The sequence below is a fragment of the Eubalaena glacialis genome, chromosome 6 (assembly GCF_028564815.1).
Source record: "Eubalaena glacialis isolate mEubGla1 chromosome 6, mEubGla1.1.hap2.+ XY, whole genome shotgun sequence".
Taxonomy (NCBI): Eukaryota; Metazoa; Chordata; class Mammalia; order Artiodactyla; family Balaenidae; genus Eubalaena; species Eubalaena glacialis.
In genome coordinates, this window is record NC_083721.1 from 11,438,941 (window position 1) to 11,461,885 (window position 22,945).

At 38.9% G+C, this 22,945-nt stretch overlaps 1 protein-coding gene across 4 annotated transcripts in view; it reads right to left on the reverse strand.

Moving 5' to 3' along the window:
* The window catches only part of ITSN1 (intersectin 1), a 219,550-nt gene that overhangs the window by 127,646 nt on the left and 68,959 nt on the right, over positions 1-22,945 (reverse strand). For all 4 annotated transcript variants that reach the window (XM_061193965.1, XM_061193962.1, XM_061193964.1 and 1 more), the window contains 4 exons: positions 17,091-17,251; positions 7,394-7,573; positions 5,813-5,909; positions 2,269-2,369 (listed from right to left, as the gene is read on the reverse strand). In XM_061193965.1, the coding sequence (XP_061049948.1) occupies positions 2,269-2,369; positions 5,813-5,909; positions 7,394-7,573; positions 17,091-17,238 (526 nt within the window). In that variant the 5' untranslated portion in view covers positions 17,239-17,251. The remainder of the gene's footprint in view (positions 1-2,268; positions 2,370-5,812; positions 5,910-7,393; positions 7,574-17,090; positions 17,252-22,945) is intronic.

Genomic DNA, 22,945 nt, shown 5'->3' on the forward strand with positions numbered 1-22,945 from the left:
AACATTAAGGGAATAAACACAAATCTCAAGTTCACAAAGCCTACAGTGGGTAGCTATGTTTGAGTAGGGAAGCTTGAATGGAAAGAACAGACACAATTAAATGAAGTTAATGCTTTACTTCAAACAATGACTAAGACTTTTAGCATTTTGTAATTAGCATATGAATAACCAAATAACATATGCACTGTTTCAGAATGCAAGGAGATAATAAAATACCTCTTTGAGAAGAGGACTAGCAAGAATAGCATTACCAGAATTCTAGAGCTACTTATATAACTTAGATTAAAGAAGGACTCCTTCTCTCTTTTATAAGAGTGTCTCTTTTAAGAGCGTGCAGTAGCATATACATCAGGTTGGGAAGGAACAAGGGGGTGCCCACCTAACCAGGTGTATCAGCGAAATCAACCCAGGTAATCAATGGGGTAAACTGTGCCATGGCTAAATATTTCACTTGTGCCTCTTTCCATTCTGGGAACTTTTCTCAACTTTCTTGATATTCTTTTTAATCTTACTCAATTCTTAAGCTGAATTGAGTAACTGCTTTGGGGGTTGAGGATTCATACAATTATTTTCACAGTTGTGATCATGAAAATAATCTTTGTATTTCATCTCAACAAACCTGCTCTGCTTCCATCAACAGTCTTATTTAGCCTAAAACACACCCTATATTGATTCCTCACAAAGGGAAAACAAATTAAATGTCTTTTATTTACTCCTATTTTAAAATGTACTGGAATAAATTATTCTATTTGACATGACTATACAAAGATTTGAAAATGAAATTCCCACCTGAAATTCTTTCCAGGACAAAATAGTAATAAGTATACAGCTAAACAGTAGCAAAAATTTGCTCATCCATCCAGTATATTTCAAATTTTACTTTCTGCCTCAGATATTAAAAGTTCTAAATATTTAAGTTCCTGCGTCATATACCTTCTACCTGATACTATACTTCGGTCATAAAACACATCCTACCAAGAAAAGAGAATTTTGGCATCAACATCGCATCTGAATACTATTTTAAGTAACTCCCAGCAAACACCAACAGTGCTTTGAAAAATGTTTTCAGATTCACTGACAATGCAGGTCTGGGTCTGTATGACACACTGGTGTCAAATCATGTTAAACAATACTTAAAACTATACCTTTGAATATTCCTTCAGTGCCCATATAAGCTGGCCTGGTTTTTCATGCTATGTATAAAAGTGACAGCTACTGCTTTAGCAGAGTGAGAGAGGCATACAGAGAATTTGTGCATACTTATAATTCGCCCTTTCAGATACAAATATACGCTTATTTGAAATGACTGCTGAGATTCTTTACTGGGATAGGGTTCAAGGTTAGACCAGAACCCTTCGAAGTCTCACCCAATCCTGACATTTTTAAACAAGGATGAATTTTTCTTTTGGAAGTAAAAATTGCAATTGTAAGTGATAGAAAAAAAAAAAAGATAGTAAGAATCAGAAATTTAAAATGTTTTCTGCTGAATATCACTGCTTCTCCGCCCCAGGAAAATGACCCCATTCTCCCCTCCTTTCATATTTGTTAAAGAGCAGTTACATTTTTCCCCCTTTTACACTTAATGTTTGTATCGGAGATCTCTATTTTCCTTTATTAAAATTATGCTTTTCTTTATAACTCTGTAATCAATTTTAAGTGTTTAACCCCTTATTAGAAAGGTTTCTGGATAGTATCATAAAATCCTTTGAATCCTTCTAATGTAGACAACAATCTTTTTTTAAATCCATAGAGACCATATACCTTAACTCTGGCCTTTTATACATGAAGAAATAAGATCCAAATACGTAAAGTGACCTCCAGCTGGTTAGTGGCAAAGCTAGGTTCTAAACTCCCCAACCATTTACTAACTTTCACCCCGCGTCCTGCCATAAACACTGATTGTTTGAGTAGACGGTTTCAAGTTCACCTACTAAGTTGAACTTCAGAATGTGAACCAGGTTTTGTCCACAGAAGTGTTTCTTTGCAAGTGCGTTGATTTGCACAACAGTGGCATTTGGGGTGCTGGGGGGTCCTTGGTCTAGGTTCTATTTACCAAGAAGCAAAAGCCTGAGGCACTGGAGTTTAAAATAACTATAGCCTTATCAGTAGATGAGAACTGGAGGTAAGAGGAACAACGAAAACCCTGTTTAGAAAGAAGTACAGTAAATAGAGGAAGACATCTGGAACATCTTCAGCCCAACATCTAGAAACAATTTGCATTTAGAACAAAGATCACGTTTCACTAAATTAATTCTTATTTGTAAATACCTGTTAAGTGTCCACTCATGGTTTTGTCATGACTGTTGAATAACTGTCTGTATTTCAGTCTGGACGGCTGAGGAACAGCCCATTCAGCTGCGGGAGGAACACTGTGGGGCAAAGAGAGGAAGGAGAGGAAAAAAGGATTAATAGTGAGGAATAGCACATTTAAGTTCTCTAAAAACAGTAAACTAAGAACTTCTCTAGAAAACTAGATTTAACATTTTATTCACTTCCTAATCACTATTTCTGAATTTTCTATAATGATTTTTTCCATTTTTTAAGGTTATAAACCTTTCTCTCCAGATAAGCTCATTATTTTTTCCAAATCAAGGGTAAACACGACAGACCAAGTGGCTGGTTCAAGTTATATGGACAATTTACTAATTTAAAGGTTCTACAAAAGAATGGAAAATCTCCTCGGAACGGAGGTGATACAGTAATGACCAGACTTCTCTAAACTTCTAGAACAGTCCTCTTTAGGTTTAAAAAGCAATGCTGATAGAAAACAAATAACTACTTTTAAAGGTATTAATTCTTTAAAATGTTTAACTTTCTTTACACCAAAATACGAATGTATTTCTTAATGAAAGGAAGTTATTTCATTCTGAGAATTTAAATGCCCAAAATGGAGTTTCCCAGAGAGAAGAGAACATTCCCAGGGCGGTTGGCAAATCAGCAGTGCAGTATGGGAAGGAGCTCTGCTTCTGACTGCGATCCAGTGCTGACCTTTCCTTGCCAATGTGCAGCTGACCTCAGGAAACCCCTTGCTGGCAGCCAGTTCGGGTGTAGACCTCCTTGGTGATCAGTTCCTCAGATTAGTTCCCACACAGTATCATGCTGGTTGGTACCCATGGCTTGTTGAGAGCCAGATGTTTCAACTGGGCAATTTAAACACGATGGCTGAGCTGGCAGTAAAAATGGCACTCCACTTCCAGGACAGATTACAACTAATGCCCCATTTGCAATTTCCTTTCATTTCAACAAAAATACCTATTTCTCACAGATTACAGTGAAATTTTAATCATGAACTGGACCTTTTAATCATCATTTATGTATGTTACCTATGCACTGATACTTACTATGTACACTTCTCAAAGCACAGAAACAGCTCCCAAACACTTGAAAAGTACCTATAAAAATTTATCTTTTCAATTTTTATAAACTTCTTAATAAAAACATTTACCAAGTTCTAATCTGCTGTGCATACTTCTGCAACAACTCTCTCATTTTAAACTAATATTTTGCAGATTCCAACTCTTGCCTATTTGTCAAGAAGCTAATTATATCTCTCCTGCACCCCAGGAATGTAGGGTATTACACAGAAGGTGTTCAAGATTACACTTATCCAATCATAGTTTTCTGCCAAATTCCTGAGAATTTAAATAGGCCTAAAAATGCATTAACCAAAAAGTTAGATGCCACATTATAAAAACTTGCTAGAAACTTAAATTATTGAAAGGTAACTACCAAAAAAACCCCAGTGTTTTTATAACTGAGCAGGACCCTATGGGGCCTTCTGGGGACAGACCCCTCCCCTCACATCCTCTGCCTGTCTCTATTTTTTTTTCTCAGCCTATCTCTTGTTTGTAGAAAAGCTGTAGTCTCCCAGGCCTCCCCTGAGTCACAAAAGCCTGGCTCAAGAATTAATGATTGAAAGTACATGAACATGTAGCGACAAAAGTAGCAACTGGGCCAGGAGAACTGGTAACAATGTAAACAGTCAGCCATATGGCAGCCACAGAATCTTTAGTTCCTCCCTGAAGTACCTAGATAACAGTATCTGATGCACATTCCTGAGTTGTTTTACAGATGCTAAAACTCCACCAAAGGGAAGCTGGAGCCTAAGGATTGATAACATTAACCCCTGTGGCACTGCCCTGTTATCTCACCATCAACCAATCAGAGAATGGTGCACAGCTGATCACACATCCTGCGACTCCCTTCCCTCATCTTGCCTTTAAAAATGCTCCCCTAAAACCCATTGGGGAGCTCAGGTTTTTTGAGCATTAGCTGCTCCGGACTCCTTGTCTGGCACCTTACAACCTGGTGTCAGTAGATTGGGTTTACTGCACATGGGCGAGCAGACCCAACATTTTAATAGCATTAATGTTGCTAATACTGGCTGTTTGTTCATTTTAATGTCACAAGTCAATTTTAAGACAGATTTCAAAATCACTTGTGGAAAGTCAGAGAAAACTCAAAGTTCAGCGTGATATGGGAGAAAGAATAGAAAACATGGAATTTAGTGTTAGATGATCTCAATTTAAATCTCAGCTCTGCTGTTTAGTAAGCTGTAAACTATGGGTGAGAAATATAACCTCTCTGGGTGTTTCTTCATTCACAATTCTGAGCCAATTACTACCCTACAGGTGGTTGTGCGGGTTAAATGGGATTAATGAGTCAAAGCAGATACTCAATAAATATTCCTGCATCCTAGGAGTAAAACCTTAATTAAATGGAACACAAATACCTGTATACCACAATTAACCGAAGTTTTTAGGGCAAATTTTAAGAACATCTGCCTTAAAATCAGAAAGATTTCAGTTCAACTCAGCCCTATCACTTAGGAGTTAAGTTATCCTGGGCAAGTCACTTACTGTCTCTGAGGCTCCTCCTCATCTATAACACAGAGAAAATCATAGTCATCTTATGGGGAAGAAGGTGAGCATTAAATGAGTTAATGTGCATAAAGCATTTGGCACAGTGTTTTTCAGTTTATGGATTTTCTTTATATTATTTTTTAAAAGGCAATGAATTATTGAATTATATTCAACATGCTCTTTTCTTTGAAGAGGAAAAATGACTCAATTCACTTAGGAAAGATTCCTAAAGAGGACTGAAACAAGAAAAGATGGAATCATCTTCATTTACATCTCCTTTTCATTTGGAAAGCTTTGAGACAGCTTATCAAGAGACTTAATTTTTTATTTTAGTACAGCAGTATGCAAGGGGAAAAAATGGGTAAAATAAAAATATGAAAGATAATATGAACCAAGATTGGCCAAAACAGAAGTAAACAGGTCATGCAACCTGTACCCAAAATTGAGCCACATATTTGATTTAGTAACAACTGTCCAATAACCTGAATAACTCATTTCATAAAAACTGATCTGAAGTTTTACTAACAATCCACACAGACTCCATAAGATTCTCTGAGATAAAATTAGAGCCAGTTTTGGCTCTAATCTTCAAACAGTATTTTTTATACATAAACTTTTAAATGACTGACACAAAATAGTTAATGTGCTTTTTTCCTCATACCTAGAGTTCTATTTTTTTAAACATTTACTACTACCTATTTATCATCCTCTTTTAAAAAAATCAACATGCAAAGCTTTCAAAGGAAAAGTAGTGTTCTTGATTCTGTCATCTTTACAACAAATAAATAATAAAACCTAGTAACATTGTCCAGAATTAAGAAAATTATTAGCATTCTGCAAACTAAAACAAGACAAATAAAAGAACACAGAGCTAATTCACTTTCAAATATATGAGTCAATCAGATAATGGCTTAACCAAACCACCCATTTAAAAAAACAAGCAAACTTACCTAGCCACGTCAAATGATTGCGCCTTCTGTAATTTAGTGTTTAACTGTGACCCTGGACCAGATCTACTAAAGGAAGAACTCTTTGGCAATGTGGCTGCTGAAAAGATAAATAAATGTTGAATAATTTTAATTTTACAAAAGTAAGAAACGTTTCCCTATTTATAAAAATTAAAATGTATAGTCATCAAATCTGAGGCAGAAATTATTCCTCCCTTCTTACCATTCCAGACTCAAAAAGTTATTCCCTCCTTGCTTCCTGCCCTCTAGCCACAAGTGTTTTACTAGTTCCTTCAGAAAATCACCTTACTAGGTAGTAATGTTTACATCCATAAAATCTGACTCTTCATTAAACACTTAGTATCACATTTTATAGGCTCTGTTCCAATAGTTAAAGAAGTAACAGCTTAAATAGATAGCTGGCATATTCTTAACTGCACTGAAGGAGCTGAAGTATTAGTTCCAGATGTAAGAGCCAAGAAGTCACAGACTTGTCTTGGCCAGATGACACGTGATGCCAGAAGGGCCAGCTTTTGTGTCTGAGTCTCATTCAGGCTGGTTAGCTGTGTGTCAGGAGAAAAACTTTGAGTCTTAACCAACATTCCCTTCAGCCTTGCCTACTGTCTTGCAACATTCGCCGCAAAAGAAAACAAGACACAGTGCGTGGATTCACTGCTACTACTGGAAAAATAATTACAAGCATTTTCTCAGCTGCCATCACACCTGCAGTCATGGTCTCCTATGAAAGATAAACTACATGTGAAAAGAACATCTTAAAAACTAGAGGTCGATTTGGATTCTGTGGCTATAACTTAGAGACACATTCTGACAGATGTAATAAATGCAGGGGCCTAGGCAGATTCATATATAAGGCTCAAACCCACACTGTCAGTCACTTACGAATTTATTCAGACATATCCGAAGTACTTAAAAAACAAAAAAAACTTTCCATGTTGATATGAATCCATTCTGATTTGTTAGACTAAGACCATCTACATCTACACTATGCTTTTCTTTAACTAAAGGGAAAAAGACTTTGAATAAAGTCTCAATTACGCAAGCATGTAATACTATAACCTTAATATATTTAGCCATTCAATAGACTTCCTTCCCCCTCTATGCCTGATTCACTCCACCTCCTCAAAAAAAAGAAAGGCAATGTTCTTTTTTTTCCTCCCACACAATTCTACTCCTAAGGGATTGGCTTGTTTATTAGCAATTCATGGCAGCTGAAGAAAAGTAGTAACTGATACATGGAAATAAAAAGTGTTCAAATACTGGTCAAACTTGAGCTGCTCTCATCAAGCCCTTGAAAGGAAATTATGCTCTTGGTTTTAGCTGTTGAGTTCACCTCTGTGCACAATGGCACCCAAAGCTTCATAATTTCATTCTCCTTTCCCTCTCTCTAGCCTAGCTCATCCCCAAAATGAGACATTAAATGAAACAAAAGAAAAAATGAAGATGATTTCTTCTGGAATAAAATACCATTCAAATATAATCAGAACGTGAAGACAGAAAACTTAACGAGAATGAAGAGTAAAATACAGGTAAAAGTTCAGCCTGTGGCTTCAGCAGGTCACGTACCAGGATGAGCGAATGCAGGCAGAGGCTGTATGACAGGGGGCGTCCCGTTAGCCAGAGGAGGCACTCCTGCTGCAGGAACAGAGGATACTAGCGGGGGAGACATTCCGACAACAGGAATGGAACCCATTGGCACTGGAGCAACAGCGGTCAGCGGTGGCATGCTGGCGATACCTCCCATACCTATGAAGGGAAAAATCCCAACAAAATTCACATGGAACCACATTTCAACATTCAATGATAATTAATCCAGGACTGCATGGAGAAGAAAATCCCTTTCCAGTTGTAATATAGTTCCATTTAAAATATGAATTCAGATTAATCATTCTGAAGAGTAGTAAAAATTGTCAAGGATCATATCAAAAGGGCTCAAGACCCAACTTAAAGAAGGATCTACTGCCCAAAGTTGAGGATCAATAAGAATAATAACTGCAGTGGACTGAAAGCCACCAGAGAAATCAATTCATAAATTCACAATGATTTTTTTTTAATCCTAATTGGTCACCATAGGCAATCAATTTATTTTGAAAACTAGTAAATAAAGGCAGAAAATAAACATTTATCCTGCCTTTCTTTTATATACTGAACCTCAGAGTAATCAAATATTTGATGAGAAAGTTTCTCTTTATAGAAGTATTCTAACCAAAAAATGAAGAAACGATAGAAACTAAAATAGATGTTTCTATTCTTTTAGTTTCTCTATCCTAACTTGTGATATAATAAGAAATATATATCTGGTCTTTGTCCCCAGGTCTTGATTCCTGGCAGAGCTCCTAAAACCCTTTTAATTTCCTGACTGATAGGAACATCTTTTGCCAAAATATTTGGTCTCAGTCCCTGGCTCCTGACACAGAGCTTTTAAGATCCTTGGAATCTCTAGAGTGGTAAGAGTATCTTTGTGTGTTTGATGCGGTGACTGATGGCTGGAGACCCCTAAATAGCTGCAGGATGGGAGCTGGTCACGGGAAAGATCACGGCATGATTAGAGGGTTGGAACTTTCAGCCCCACCCAACTCCCACCTCCACACAGACCTCAGGGGAAGGCAGAGGGGCCGGAGTGTGAGCTCATCAAGTGCTCCCGATTTAATCAATTATGCCTGCAGAATGAAACCTCCATAACAACTCCTACATGCCAAGGTTTGGAGAGCTTCTAGGCTGGTGAACAAATCCACGTGCTGGGAGGGTGGCGCTCCCCAACTCCACGGGGACAGAAGCTCCTGCACTCAGGACCCGTCCAGACCTCACACTATGCACCTCTCCATCTGCCTGTTCATCTGTATCCTTTATAATATGCTTTATAACAAACCAGCGAATGTAAGTAAATGTTCCCCTAAGTTTGGTGAGCTGTTCTAGCAAATTACAGAAAAGGGGAGAAGAGTTTGTGGGAGCCTCTGATTTTGCAGTCAAGTCAGATGGAGCATGGGTACCCTGTGGCCCATTACTTGTGACTCAAGTCTGAAGTGAGGGCAGTCTTGTGAGACCGAACCCTTAAACCTGTGGAATCTGACGCTAACTACCAGAGTCAGCGTCAGAATTGAATTTAATTATAAGATATAAAGTTAGTGTCCAGAGAGTTGGAAAATTGGTTGGTGTGGTTTTTCTGGACACAGAATTCTTGGCTGATTCTTTCCTTGAGAATCCTAAATATGTCACTCCATTTCCTTCTGGCATGAAGCACTGCTGCAGAAAAGTCCGAAGATATTCTAATTTTCTTTCTCATCAGCCATGTGTTTTCTTTTTCTTTGGGCCCAAATGATTTTTTGTCTTACTAGAATGTATCTTAGTGTTGATCTTTCCAGGTCGATCTTCTCGGGCACATACTATATATATTCGTTCAAATTTAGCTTCAAACCTTTTATGTCAAGAAAGCCGTCTTGAACTAGTTTTTGCCATTTGTTCTGTTCCCTTGCTTTGGTTTTCTTCTTCAGAGACCCCAACTAACCTACTCAATTCTCTTTGCCTTCAACATTTGCCGCTTTTTCTCAAATTCTTTGTATCTCTTTTTTCATTTCCTTTTAATGTTTGAAATCTTCCTCTTTTTACCTTCTATTTCCTTTCAGACAGTCTCCCTTGTGTTGCTTCTGGCTCACTCTTCATTTCTGAAATGACTTTTTCTTTTATGTCTCATTCTTTCCTGAGTGGTCACCTGATTTCTGGGGTTTTAAAATTCTGATCTATGTTAGTCTTTCATGACTCGCATCATTTTCTTAGTACCGTTCAGCTTGTTTTGAAATAGTAGGTTACGGATGTGCTGTCATTGTCCACAGGGGTGTTACTCGGCTCTTCATCCTCTTTTTTCTAATAATAACCGTGTGTGGGATTTGACCTTGCCTGATACTGCCTGATGCTCGTTTTGATATGAGCCTTGACTCCTGGGATTTCCAGGCTCGTTCTCCTCCCCCACTTTGGCCTGGACTTTCTCCTCCTTCTGTCTCTGTGTCGGTGCCCTGCTTAATTTGTATTCCACTCCCAGTCACTTCTCCTCAGTGTGAGATCCTGTCCCCAAAGGCAGCCTTGTTGGGCCAGTGCTGAGCGTTCATAGGGACCAGATCTTGCAGGTCTTCTTATTCTTATTCTCTAACATCATAATTTTTCCATTTTAAGTTACCTACTCAGCTCCTAAATTGCCACTGCAAAGACTATCATCCTTTTACCAACTGACTGCCTCTTCTGAATGAATGAGTGTTTTCTGAATACTTCTAAATAAACTCACCTACCAGAGGCTGTGTTTTAGATGCCATCCCTCTTGACGGGGCTAAGTCTCAATTCTTGAAGTTTTACCCTCTCTCCTCAACCACTGACGGAGGCACTTCCCTCCATAAACACACCATTCTTCAGCTGACATGCTCCTCCTTACACTTAAACCCTCCCCTCTTCCAAGCCTCCAGCAGGCTCCCGTCCCTACCACTCCAAGGAAACGGTTCGTCAAGGTGAGGTCCAAGCTCGTCTTGCCAAATCCAATCACTTTTCTGTCCTATTCTTACTCAGTTCCTCAGAAGCAACTTGAACAATGGGGCACTCCCCCCCGAAACACTTTTCCTTGACTACTAGGACACCAACTTCCTCCCACTTCACTCTGTTTCTGGCTTCTTCCCTTTCACTAGAGCTTTAAATGTCACAGACCGCCAAGGCCTGGTCCTAGGTCTTCCGCCTACTCTAAAGCTACACTTCGTCAACCTAAGTAAGGAGGAAAACTGAAGCAAGCTTGAATTACCAGAAGTTGAGTTTATGCAGGAACAGCAGAAGAACTGCAATTCTGATATGCCTTTTTTTGGGGGGGGGTGGGTGCACCGCGCGGCATGTGGGATCTTAGTTCCCCAACCAGGGATCGACCCTGCGCCCCCTGCGTTGGAAGCGTGTAATCTTAACCACTGGACCACCAGGGAAGTCCCAAGAATTGCAATTCTGGACATGCCAACTGCAGCAAGTTACAAGTGAGTCCTCTGAGGCTTTGGGGTGGGCTGGATTTATGGGCAAGGATCACAAAGAGGAGGGAATTCAGTTAGAGTCCTAGCAGCAAGTTCATTGGCTTGAGGAGGAGAAGAGACTCTTGCAGGATGTTCATTAGTCAAGGGATCAGTTTCGATTTTCTGTAAATGCCTGACCAGTCCCTTGGTCCTTAAGTTTCATTTTCCTGAGGACCCATGCATGAGATTCTCCATTTTATATCCTCTGGTTCCATTTAAGATTGAAATCTTCTCACTTCTCTCTAAGATTCCGTATCCAGCCCCGGGGCTTTCAATGCCATCCGCACCCAAACTCACCCGGAACTGACGGATCCCTCCTGAGTTGCAGACAAACAGATTCACCTGCCTCCTTCACATCTCGACTTGGAAATCAACGAGGCCCCTCAAACTTAAAATGGTCAAAATCTGATTTATTTTTTTCTCCACAATACAGGATATTGTGAATCTAATTCTACCCTATCTTCCACATTTATTATCACCACCCAGATCTAAATTACCATAATCTCTTGCCTATGGAAAAAGCCTCCTTACTGATTTCCCTGATTTTACTCTTGTCCCCCTGCAATCCAGTCTTCAGATAACACAAATGACAAAACAACAAACAAAAAATAACAAAGAAACAAAAATAGTCTTCAGATAACACAGATTTTTTTTTTCTAAGTGTCTATCAACCATGGCACACCCCTGCTTAAAAGCTTTCAACTACACTTAGAAAAAAATGCTAACTCTTTAGTGGTTTTATCAGGCCCCAAACCACCTGGCTCCTGCCTTACCTCCCTGACCTTAACGCCTAAGGCTATTTCAGCTACAACTGAAGTATCTCGTTTTTGTTCCTCCCACACACCAAGCTTTACCTTAGGACCTGTTGCTTTTTCCTGGGGGTCTTCTCCCCTCATGAGGCTCTCATGACTAAGTCAGCTCAAAAGTTATCTCCTCGGAAAATTCTCCCCTAACCACCGGGTCCTATTTGTCTCTATCATATTACCCCGTTTTATGGAATTATTTGTCTATTTGTTTGCTTCCCCCAACTTGTCAACAAGCTCCATAGCAACAGGAGCCATGATATCTTGCTCACCACCATCTTCCCAGCAACTAGGACAATCAGGGCTTAAAAATATTGATTGGTTTGACTTAATAAAACCATGGACTCTGGCAAAAACAAAAACAACAACCTCCCCCTGAAACGGTTGAGTCCAGAGTAAAAGAAGAATGATGCTGTGTGCAAATACACTGAAGGAATAAGGTACGAGGCATACTCACAGAATGTCCTTAAACACAGTTGGGTACCCTTAGGCAAATCACAATATCACTGCACCCCATTTTCCTCTTCTTAACAAAAATGATTATTCAACCCCTAGCCAGCCTTAATTCCACAGTGTGTTAACATTTGCATTAACCTTGGAAGAGTGACGACGCCCCATGTCACCCTCATGATTTGGTGATAAGGAAGGTGGGAAGAGAGAAGGAAATAAGGAAACCAAGAGCCTTTAGGAAAACTGAGTTTGAACAGGCTCTACCTCCCTTTCAGAAACATGGTCTCAAGCAAACTGTTCAACTTCGTGGAATCTCAGGTCTCTCATTTGTATAAGAGAGCCAATAATCTCTGCACACTTTTAGGATTACTGTTGTGACCAGATAAAACACTGTATGTAAAGACAGACCACAGGGCTAGGAAACCCATGGTCAGATAATGGCTAATATTAATTAGAAAATAATGATAATAGTAATAAATTATGTTCTCAAGTAGCCAGAAGAAGTATAAGAAAAAAAAATTACCTTGGCAAAGGCCCGATCTTTGAGTAAACTTGGGCAAAGTGGATTAAGACCATGTACTTTTAACTTCTCTTTATTTTCTATAATCCCCTCATGATTTATCTTCTTGAAAACAGTTTACTGAGAAGGGTGACGTGACGAGAATGAGGGGAGGGAAAGCAGTGGAGAAGCCGGGGTGGGGGGAAGAGCTAAGGTCTGACTGGCAGGAGGGCAGCCAAGAAATCCCAGCTCCCCTTAGAGGCCGGGGCAGGTTACTCAGCTGACTGTAAAACCCTCTGGGCAGTGAGGCCACCCCTCCTGAAAATAAATCGGCAATAACCCTCGAGTTGAAATTCCTATAGCAGGATGGAATAAGAGGAGACATATTACATGTCAGAGGAAGAATTACTGACACCCGGGTTTGAGGGAAAAAGAGGCAATGGGATGCCTGTGGTTATCTGACCCTTTCTCCACTCCGAGGTTTCTTCTTGCAGCCCCGGAAGGGAGGCCAAAAGAAAACCAAACACCCTTTAGCTGTTTTGGGTTTCGACCAAATGCTGGCTACAGCGCCCTTCAGAGATTCAGAGTAACGTCCACTTTTAAATAAGCTGGCTAACTGAGGACTAGGAACCGTGAACATACAATGCACAAGACCAACAGGGGCCCTGGTCCCTTGGAGCCTATGGCGCTGCTCACCTCTGCTCTTCCTAGCCTTTGCTCTCACGGGACTTCTTGAGTTTTCCTTCTTCTCTTGGATCACGGTCCTACTTGCCTAACCCAAAACCTGTACCTTTCCCCTTAAAATATCCAGACTTGCGGCTCAACCTCACCAAAAGAAAGGCAATGCATAGTTTGTTTTTAATAGTGAACCTATTAAGTAAAAGCATAGCATTCATTTATCTCAGCTTATCATTAATTGTATCAGAGACAACCTGAATGACTATTGCCTGTCCCCTCCCAAACCTCCTTCACTTTACTCCCTGTCATCAGATATATCAGGATGAAGAGAGAGAAGGAAACTCTATCCACAATTTTTGTGTTTTGTTTAAACTGTCTAAGAACTTTCCCATGAATCAGATGTTGGATCTGATTACTGTAATCTTTAAATCAAATTAAAGTCTAGGGTGAGAACACAGAAGAAATCAGAACTGTTGGTGATCTTAGCTAATTACCGTTTAATTTTTAAGAAAAACATCTGACTAAAAGACAGCTTTTTATGGAATTATGTTTTAAATTGGGATAATAATGGTTTTTTTTTTCCTGTGGCATTTTGTTCTAAGAAATAACTTAGGACTTCCCTGGCAGTCCAGTGGTTAAGACTCGGCACTTCCAATGCAGGGGGTGAGGGTTCGATCCCTGGTCCGGGGAACTAAGATCCCATGTGCTACGTGGCGTGGCCAAAAAAAAAAAAAAAAAAAAAAAACTTAATATGGCCAATTGCCTCAATACTGTGAATGAAATACATATTTCTTAATACCGTAAAGAAAAGGAGCACAAGGAAACACAAAGATGCTCTGGAAACACAAAACCTTTCAAAAGGAAGTATATGACAATGTGAAAGGTCAAGAATCCAATAAGAGCAAGAAAGAAACAGAAGATGCAGCAGGACACTGCAAGTTTGTTCCTTTTTCCCTGACAATCTGCACCTTTGATTTCATTTGTTGTTGTTGTTGTTGCTTTGTAACAATTTAATGTGTAAACAAATACAGAAAAATAAGCATTACAGCAACAAAACAGGTTTGCATCTTATATAGAAATTTTAAAGACACTTCACCAACAAGTATGAGGCTAATCTCTGTATTAAAGCTTACCTTCTTATAGAATAATTTAGCAGTCTCTGAGATTTTAAGCCAGAAAAACAAGATTCATGCTGGTAAAGCAACCTGCAAATACCTTCTGTCTGTTCTCACAATTAGTCTACTTTAAACATAAAAAGACCTTCCAAAGGAGGAAGACACTGCACTTAACCGGGATTGCTGGGACCTCGCCGGGAAATCCTTGCCAATAGGAGACGCTTTACCATCTGCAGGACTAAAATGGTGGCAACAAACTGAAAGCCAGGAAAAGATTCCTGTAGCTTTGGTGTATTTGCCCAATTTAAGTGTTACCTTCAGATGTATAATAAAGCAAGTAAACAGAACCATAAAGATAAGCTTTCTATAAATTAAATGGTATTTGGCTATAGTACTAAGGAGGTGAGCGAATAAGAAACTTATGTTAATTATAATCCTAAATGACTACTTGCCCATTGCAACTGAAAACTGAGGACTCTAAGTATGGTAGATTGCTAATACTTTAGAGTGTTTTATACATGTTTTCCATTTAGAATCCTTAAAATGTTTGATAAGCTCCTTTAAGAAATCACATAGGATCAACACAATACTGAACTAATAATGGCCCTCACACCCATACTGAACTATCTGAGGAAATATTACAATTGAAAGTGGTCTTTTTCCTGAGAAAGCCATGTTACAAAATGGCACAAGACAATACACATTTTCTCCAATTTTTCCCACCAGAAAATAAGATGGGAAAATCAGATTATAATATATTTTATGAGGAAAACATGTTTGTTTCTCAAAACTGTTTTCAATCACTTTTCCATCTACAATTTTTTAAAGGGTGAGAACCAAATTTAAACTAAGAATGATCATTTCTACAAGGTGAGAGAATGAATACATATGGTAAACTTTGTACTTTATATTAAAGTGAAGAAACTAAGACACAGAAAAGTTAATCAAGCTCAATTTCAAGGTTGAGTTTAATAGTAAAGGTAGAATCTAGGGCTCTGATTCTCAGGTTAGAGGGTAATGGGTGGTATCTTCCCAAGAGGGAAAAATTTATTTCTTTTGGTGGGTAATGTTCATAAATCATTTTTAAAATATATAGTATGAATTTCCTTGAAAATCTTTGGCATATGTGAGTCACTGGAGGCTGAAGTTTATAGATATCCTCTCCCCCGCCCCAATACAAAAAGGCAGGGGAGCTAGTTTTTAAATGAATCAAAAAAGATTAATCTTGAATGGATAAAGAAGATGTGGGGGCTTCCCTGGTGGCGCAGTGGTTGAGAATCTGCCTGCTAATGGAGGGGACGCGGGTTCGAGCCCTGGTCTAGGAGGATCCCACATGCCGCGGAGCAACTAGGCCCGTGAGCCACAACTACTGAGCCTGCGTGTCTGGAGCCTGTGCTCTGCAGCAGGAGAGGCCGTGATAGTGAAGAGGCCCGCGCACCGCGATGAAGAGTGGCCCCCGCTTGCCGCAGCTGGAGAAAGCCCTCGCGCAGAAACGAAGACCCAACACAGCCAAAAATAAATATAAAAATAAATTAATTAATTAATTAAAAAAAAAAGAAGATGTGGCACATATATATACAATGGAATATTACTCAGCCATAAAAAGAAACGAAATTGAGTTATCTGTAGTGAGGTGGATGGATCTAGAGTCTGTCATACAGAGTGAAGTAAGTCAGAAAAAGAAAAACAAATACTGTATGCTAACACATATATATGGAATCTTAAAAGAAAAAAAAAGGTTATGAAGAACCTAGGGGCAGGACAGGAATAAAGACACAGATGCAGAGAATGGACTTGAGGACATGAGGAGGGGGAAGGGTAAGCTGGGATGAAGTGAGAGAGTGGCATGGACTAATATATACTACCAAACGCAAAACAGATAGCTAGTGGGAAGCAGCCGCATAGCACAGGGAGATCAGCTCGGTGCTTTGTGACCACCTAGAGGGGTGGGATAGGGAGGGTGGGAGGGAGATGCAGGTGGGAGGGAGATGCAAGAGGAAGGAGATATGGGGATATATGTATATGTATATGTATAGCTGATTCACTTTGTTATAAAGCAGAAAGTAACACACCATTGTAAAGCAATTATACTCCAATAAAGATGTTTAAAAAAAAAAAGATTAATCTTAATTTCAAACTGACCTGAGTTTTATTCTGCATTGTTATAGAAATCAATTGGATAGCTGAGTCCTGTGAAACGTAACAGAGGCCACTACACCTCACAGATTACACACACATGCATCCTGCAATGAGATTTATATGACTAGAACTTACTCCACATTTTTATAAAGTACAAAATTAAATCTCAGTCTAATTTTTCATAAGCCAATGACTCAAAGATATCAAACTTGTTACAGTGGGATGATTAATTCATATATTGTACGGTATGGAGTTAGCCCCCAATCCAGGTATTTTTAATATTCATCCCAGCCCTTTGCATTGGTTGAGATGTAAGCTGTGAAATTTATTTATTTGCTTTCATTTTGATTACTCTCATCCCAGGGTTAGAATGTGACCATGCTTCTTCCCTTCCATCATTATCTTTTTGCACAGGGCCATCATTTTTCAGACAGAATGCCTCCTAGAATTTCACAGTGCTACAAACTGAGAGGGGAGGGTGGGAGAAGGGAAATATTTATTTTAAAAACATGTAATGAAATATAGGAACCAATTCCTTTTCAGACTCACCAAAGGCTGGTGCACTAGAAATAGCAAGTGGTTGCTGTTTCATGACAGGGGGAAGTGCAGCGGGGAGCTGATAGCCTTGTAGCTTCAGTTTGATGAGTTTCATAGCTATGGAAAACTCCACTGGATCCATTCTTCCATCATTATTCATATCAGCGAGTGCCCTGCAAACCAACAGCATGGGCTTAGAATGACTGTGACCTTAAAAGAACCTTTCCCAAACCACCACTCCCACCCACACAAAAACTAAATAATCGGCTCCCTTGGTCCCGGGGAAAATGAAACAAAACAAAACTTGTTTACCAAGCTGTAGGGAAAAACGGACAAGGTTTTACATAAATATGAAATATGTTTTATTGTGTTACTCTCTACTTTTATGATACACAAGGTAATTTTCAGTCTGAATGTCAGGATATATACCATGGACATCAAATGGGGTTTCTTTTTGGAGTGATAAAAATGTTCTAAACTGGGTAGTGGTGATGGTTGCACAATTCTGGAAAGACTAAAAACCAATGAACTATACACTTTAAAACTGTGACTTCTGTTATGTGAATTATGTGACAATAAAGCTATTAGGAGGAAAAAAGTACTTAGAAACAGAGTTTATTTCTAGATACTTGATTAGATTGCATCAACTCCTCTGTGGGGTTCTACAAACCTCACCATGGGGATGTGACATACTATGCTCTACTATACTATTAATACTAGCATACTTTCAAAGCTCTGGAAATTCATTAAATGACCTTACAAATGTACTTACTATTTGAAAGTGGTACTCAAACAAATGGTCAAGTCAACTTCCAATGAGTTATTATGTAAAGCATTTCTCTCAAATAAGAGTAAGAAAAAGGAAGAAAGGGGTTTGTACTTGCAACTGGAAACTACATTTTTGCTAACTGAAACTGCATATTCATGATTTAACCTCTTCTGCACAAAAAATGTTCATTCAGATTTCATTTGTTGAAGTCTAGATTTTAAGGGCATAAGGATTTATTTCTTAAACCTTTCTTAAGAAAAGTTTTATTTGAAACTTCAAATGTTAAGACCAGCTACTCCAATTACAATGCCATCATTGGCCATGTTTTAAATGAGCCACATACAGATTGTGTTCGCAAAAGAAAATTAAGCTACATAGAAAATAACCCTACATTTCTAGAGTTAACTCAAAGTAAGAAAACATGAGGCACAATAAAAAGTATAATAATACAACAAAGATTAAAAATCTTTAAAAATGTTAAGAATTGTAAAAGTCAACACTGTTCTTCAGGAAAAATTTTAAAGGTCATAAAGTCATAAAGGGAACCCCATGGCTACAGAAACCACCCTTCTGCCTCAGATAGGAGTGCCCCAGGCCTCCTGTGGTCAATGACCGCCTTCAGCAAACCACAACAGTGGAACGTGAATTTCACTCACTTCTAGTGGCCTTGAGCATCGCTTGCCATGTTTCTTGGGCATTTGGACTTGTGCTTCCATGAATTGCTCATTCACATCCTTTGCCAAGTTTTCTGATGGACTGCATGTCTTTTCCTTGTCAGTTTAAAAGCGCTCATTGTATATTACATATCAACTGTTTATCTGTCAGTTATTGAAAGATTTTTAAAAACTTTGTCCATTTTGTGTGTAATATCTTTAGCATACAGAAATTCTACATTTTTATATGTGTAAAATATTTCTTTTATCACATAGCTTTCTTTTCTAAGATGGTATTACTTCATTACATTTCAATCTTTAAACCAATTGTAATTGCATATATGTGTGTGGTATGTTACCCCAGGGTTCAACCAGATTTCCTTCAGGTGGATACCCAGGGTTCCCAGCAATGTTTATTAACCAATCCATCCTCTTCTCATTGAAGCAAAAAAAAATATTTTTGTGGTTTATTAAATGTCCATATGAAATGAGATCTATTTCTGGATTATCTACTCTGACTGAACAATTCCCAGGTCAATGTGACAATAATCTGATCCCACTGACTCTATGGTATGTTCTGGTATCTGGCAAGGCTTTTTTTAAAAAAACTTGTTGGATGGACCTAGAGATTGTCATACTGAGTAAAGTAAGTCAGACAGAGAAAGACAAATATCATGTGATATTGCTTATATGTGGAATCTAAAAAAAGGGTACAAATGAACTTATCTACAAAACAGAAATAGAGGCACAGATGTAGAAAACAAAATTATGGTTACCAGGGCGTAAGGGCGGGGGGGAGGGATAAATTGGAAGATTGGGATTGACACATATACACTACTATATATAAAATAGATCTAATAAGGACCTACTGTATAGCACAGGGAACTCTACTCAATACTCTGTAACGGCCTATTTGGGGAAAGAATCTAGAAAAGAGTGGATATATTTATATGTATAACGGATTCACTTTGCTGTACACCTGAAACCAACACAACATTGTAAATCAACTATACTCCAATAAAAACTAAAAAAAAAAAACTTGTTTGGCCATTCACAGACGTTTCTTTTTCCCTATGAACTTTTAATTTATCTATTCTACAAACAACTCTAATGAAAATCAAGATGGAACTGCATTAGATACATGAATTTTTAGAGAACTGACATTTTTATGATAGTTTGTTCAAAGAAAATAGTATGTTCAGTTCTACTAATATTTCCTTTAATAAGATTATATCACTTCCTTCATATAAGTAACTACTTTTCTTGTTAAATGTGTTCTTCGGAATTTTATCATTTCTGTCACTCTTTTAAATAGAACATGTCCCCCATTTCCATATTTAGGTGCTTATTTCAAGCATAGAGAAGAATTTTGCTTTTAATAATCATTTATGCTGGGTGTATTGAGCAATCTTACCAAACTTCTGTGAATCTTACACAATCACATAACTAGCAAAAAAGAGAGTTAACTTTCATTTCCAATATTTATACCATTCCTCCTTTTTTTGGTAAATAAATAAATATTTATTTACTTCTGTTTATTTAGTTGTGCCGGGTCTTAGTTGCAGCACGTGGGCTCCTTAGTTGTGGCATGTGGGATCTAGTTCCCTGACCAGGGATCAAACCTGGGCCCCCTACATTGGGAGCTCAGAGTCTTAACCACTGTGCCACCAGGCAAGTCCCCACCATTCCTCTTTCTTATTGGTCTTACTGCCTCTATGACATTACTAAGTGAGCATCCCTGCTTGGTTTTGAGTTTAAATTTAATGGCTTTAAAAAAAAAATGACTACAGTGTTTCATTGTTTAGAATAATATTTGGTACTGATTTTTAGAAAGTAATCTGACATATTTAAGCAGTTCCCTTTTCTACTTATTAGAAATGGTTACTATACTTTTTATCAAATGCTTAGTCAGCATCTGCTGATCTGATGGCACATTTTCTTTTTCCTTTTAGCTCCTGATATAATAATGTTTAGGGAATTCCTTGATTCTGAATCAATCTTGCACCCCTGGCATAAACTCAAGTTGGTCATAGTTTTTGTACATTGTGGAATTCTATTTGCTAAGATTTTGTTTTGATTTTCTGTGTCTACGATCATAATTGAGACTGGTCTCTGGCTGCTTTATTTTTGTACTGTTTTTCAGGTTTTATAAAGGAAGCTAAATCAATAAAATGAAATGGTGAGCTTTCTTTCTTTTACCAAAATTTTTTTTTTTTCTTGTCACCACGCAGCATGCGAGATCTTAGTTCCCCAACCAGGGATCGAATCCGCGCCCCTTGCAGTGGAAGCACCAAGTCTTAACCACTGGACCGCCAGGGATGTCCCCCAAATATTTTTTAAAAGATATTCAGCTATTTCAAATGGTTTTCATGGATAAAATAAAAGCTCCCAACAATCAACACTGACATGCATACTTAAAAAAAAAAAAAAATCAGGCAGATAGATTCCCACTCCCTATTCCCCACACTACTGTCCCCAAAATATGTTTTCTAGAGAGTAACAAAAATATCCAGTGTGGGATAATGAGTGGGTTATGAGAGAAGAGACTTTCTAGTAATGGTTTAATTAGGAGAAGCCTCAACAGGAGAGGAGAGGAAACACATAATGCTCAGGTTCTAGACATCCACCAAAATTCCAAAACTTTTTTGACAATTTTGTGTGACCTTTTTAAATAAATTCTTTTGCTCAACTAACAGAATATAACTGTTGGGACTCCTTTGTAGTAAAAACTCAAAGGTCTTTTAGAACTATAGCAGTTACTCCTACAAAGCTCAACTCTCCTCACCCCCTCCTAATATACTGGAATAGATTTGGAATTCGATTTCTCAAATCTTCTCTGCAAAATATGATTTCAGCTCTGCTGTCCAGTTCATCTCTTATTTATAGTTATTTCTCAGTTTACTCATTTCTTTTTTTTTTTAATGGAAGTTTTTTTTTAAATTTATTTTATTTATTTGTTTATTTTTGGCTGCGTTGGGTCTCCGTTGCTGCGCACAGACTTTCTCTAGTTGCGGCGAGCGGGGGCTACTCTTTGTTGTGGTGCGCGGGTTTCTCATTGCGGTGGCTTCTCTTGTTGCAGAGCATGGGCTCTTAGGCGTGCGGGCTTCAGTAGTTGTGGCACGTGGGCTCAGTAGTGGTGGCTCGCGGGCTCTAGAGCACAGGCTCAGTAGTTGTGGCGCACGGGCTTAGTTGCTCCGCAGTATATGGGATCTTCCCAGACCAGGGCTCGAACCCGTGTCCCCTGCATTAGCAGGCGGATTCTTAACCACTGCGCCACCAGGGAAGCCCAGTTTACTCATTTCTAATAATCTCCCCAAAAGACTAACTAAAAGTCTGAGAATCCTGAAATTAAATTCACAAAACTTCCAAAGTTAAAAAGAAAGTATGATAAAAAGTATTTTTAATAAAAAATAAGACAAACAATAGCTATTTATGACTCCTGAAAACAAACTGATCTTAAATACAATGTTTAGTCTGGGGGCTTCCCTGGTGGCACAGTGGTTGAGAATCTGCCTGCCAATGCAGGGGACACGGGTTCGAGCCCTGGTCTGGGAAGATCCCACATGCCGCAGAGCAACTGGGCCCATGAGCCACAACTACTGAGCCTGCGCGTCTGGAGCCTGTGCTCCGCAACAAGAGAGGCCACGACAGTGAGAAGTCTGCGCACGGCGATGAAGAGTGGCCCCCGCTCGCCGCAACTAGAGAAAGCCCTCGCACAGAAACAAAGACCCCAACACAGCCAAATAAATAAATAAATAAATAAAATTTAAAAAAAAAACAATGTTTAGTCTGATATTAAAATCTATATATAAGGACTGCCCTGGTGGTGCAGCAGTTAAGAATCCACCTGCCAATGCAGGGGACACAGGATCAAGCCCTGTTCCGGGAAGATCCCACATGCCTCGGAGCAACTAAGCCCGTGTGCCACAACTACTGAGCCTGCACTCTAGAGCCCGTGAGCCACAACTACTGAGCCCATGCGCCACAACTACTGAAGCCTGCACACCTAAAGCCTGTGCTCTTCAGCAAGAGAAGCCACCGCAATGAGAAGCCTGCGCACTGCAATGAAGAGTAGCCCCTGCTCGCCGCAACTAGAGAAAGCCCGCACGCAGCTATGAAGACCCAATGCAGCCAAAAATAAATAAAATTTAAAAAAAAATCTATATATAACAACAGGCATGGCTGAGATGAGGAAAGGTCCACAAGTATGCTGAATACTAAGGGTAAGTTTTCTGTCTGATTTGTACAAATAAACCACATAGCGCTCTTATATACTGTCAGTGGGAAAAAGTGCTTCAACTCCAAGTGTAGGAAAATCTGGCCACACCTACAGAACTACATATGCATTTACTCTTTGACACAGTGATTCAATCCTAGGAATTCACCCTGAAGATACACTTCCAACAATACAAAAACACATGCTTTAACTCATTCTTTGCTGCATT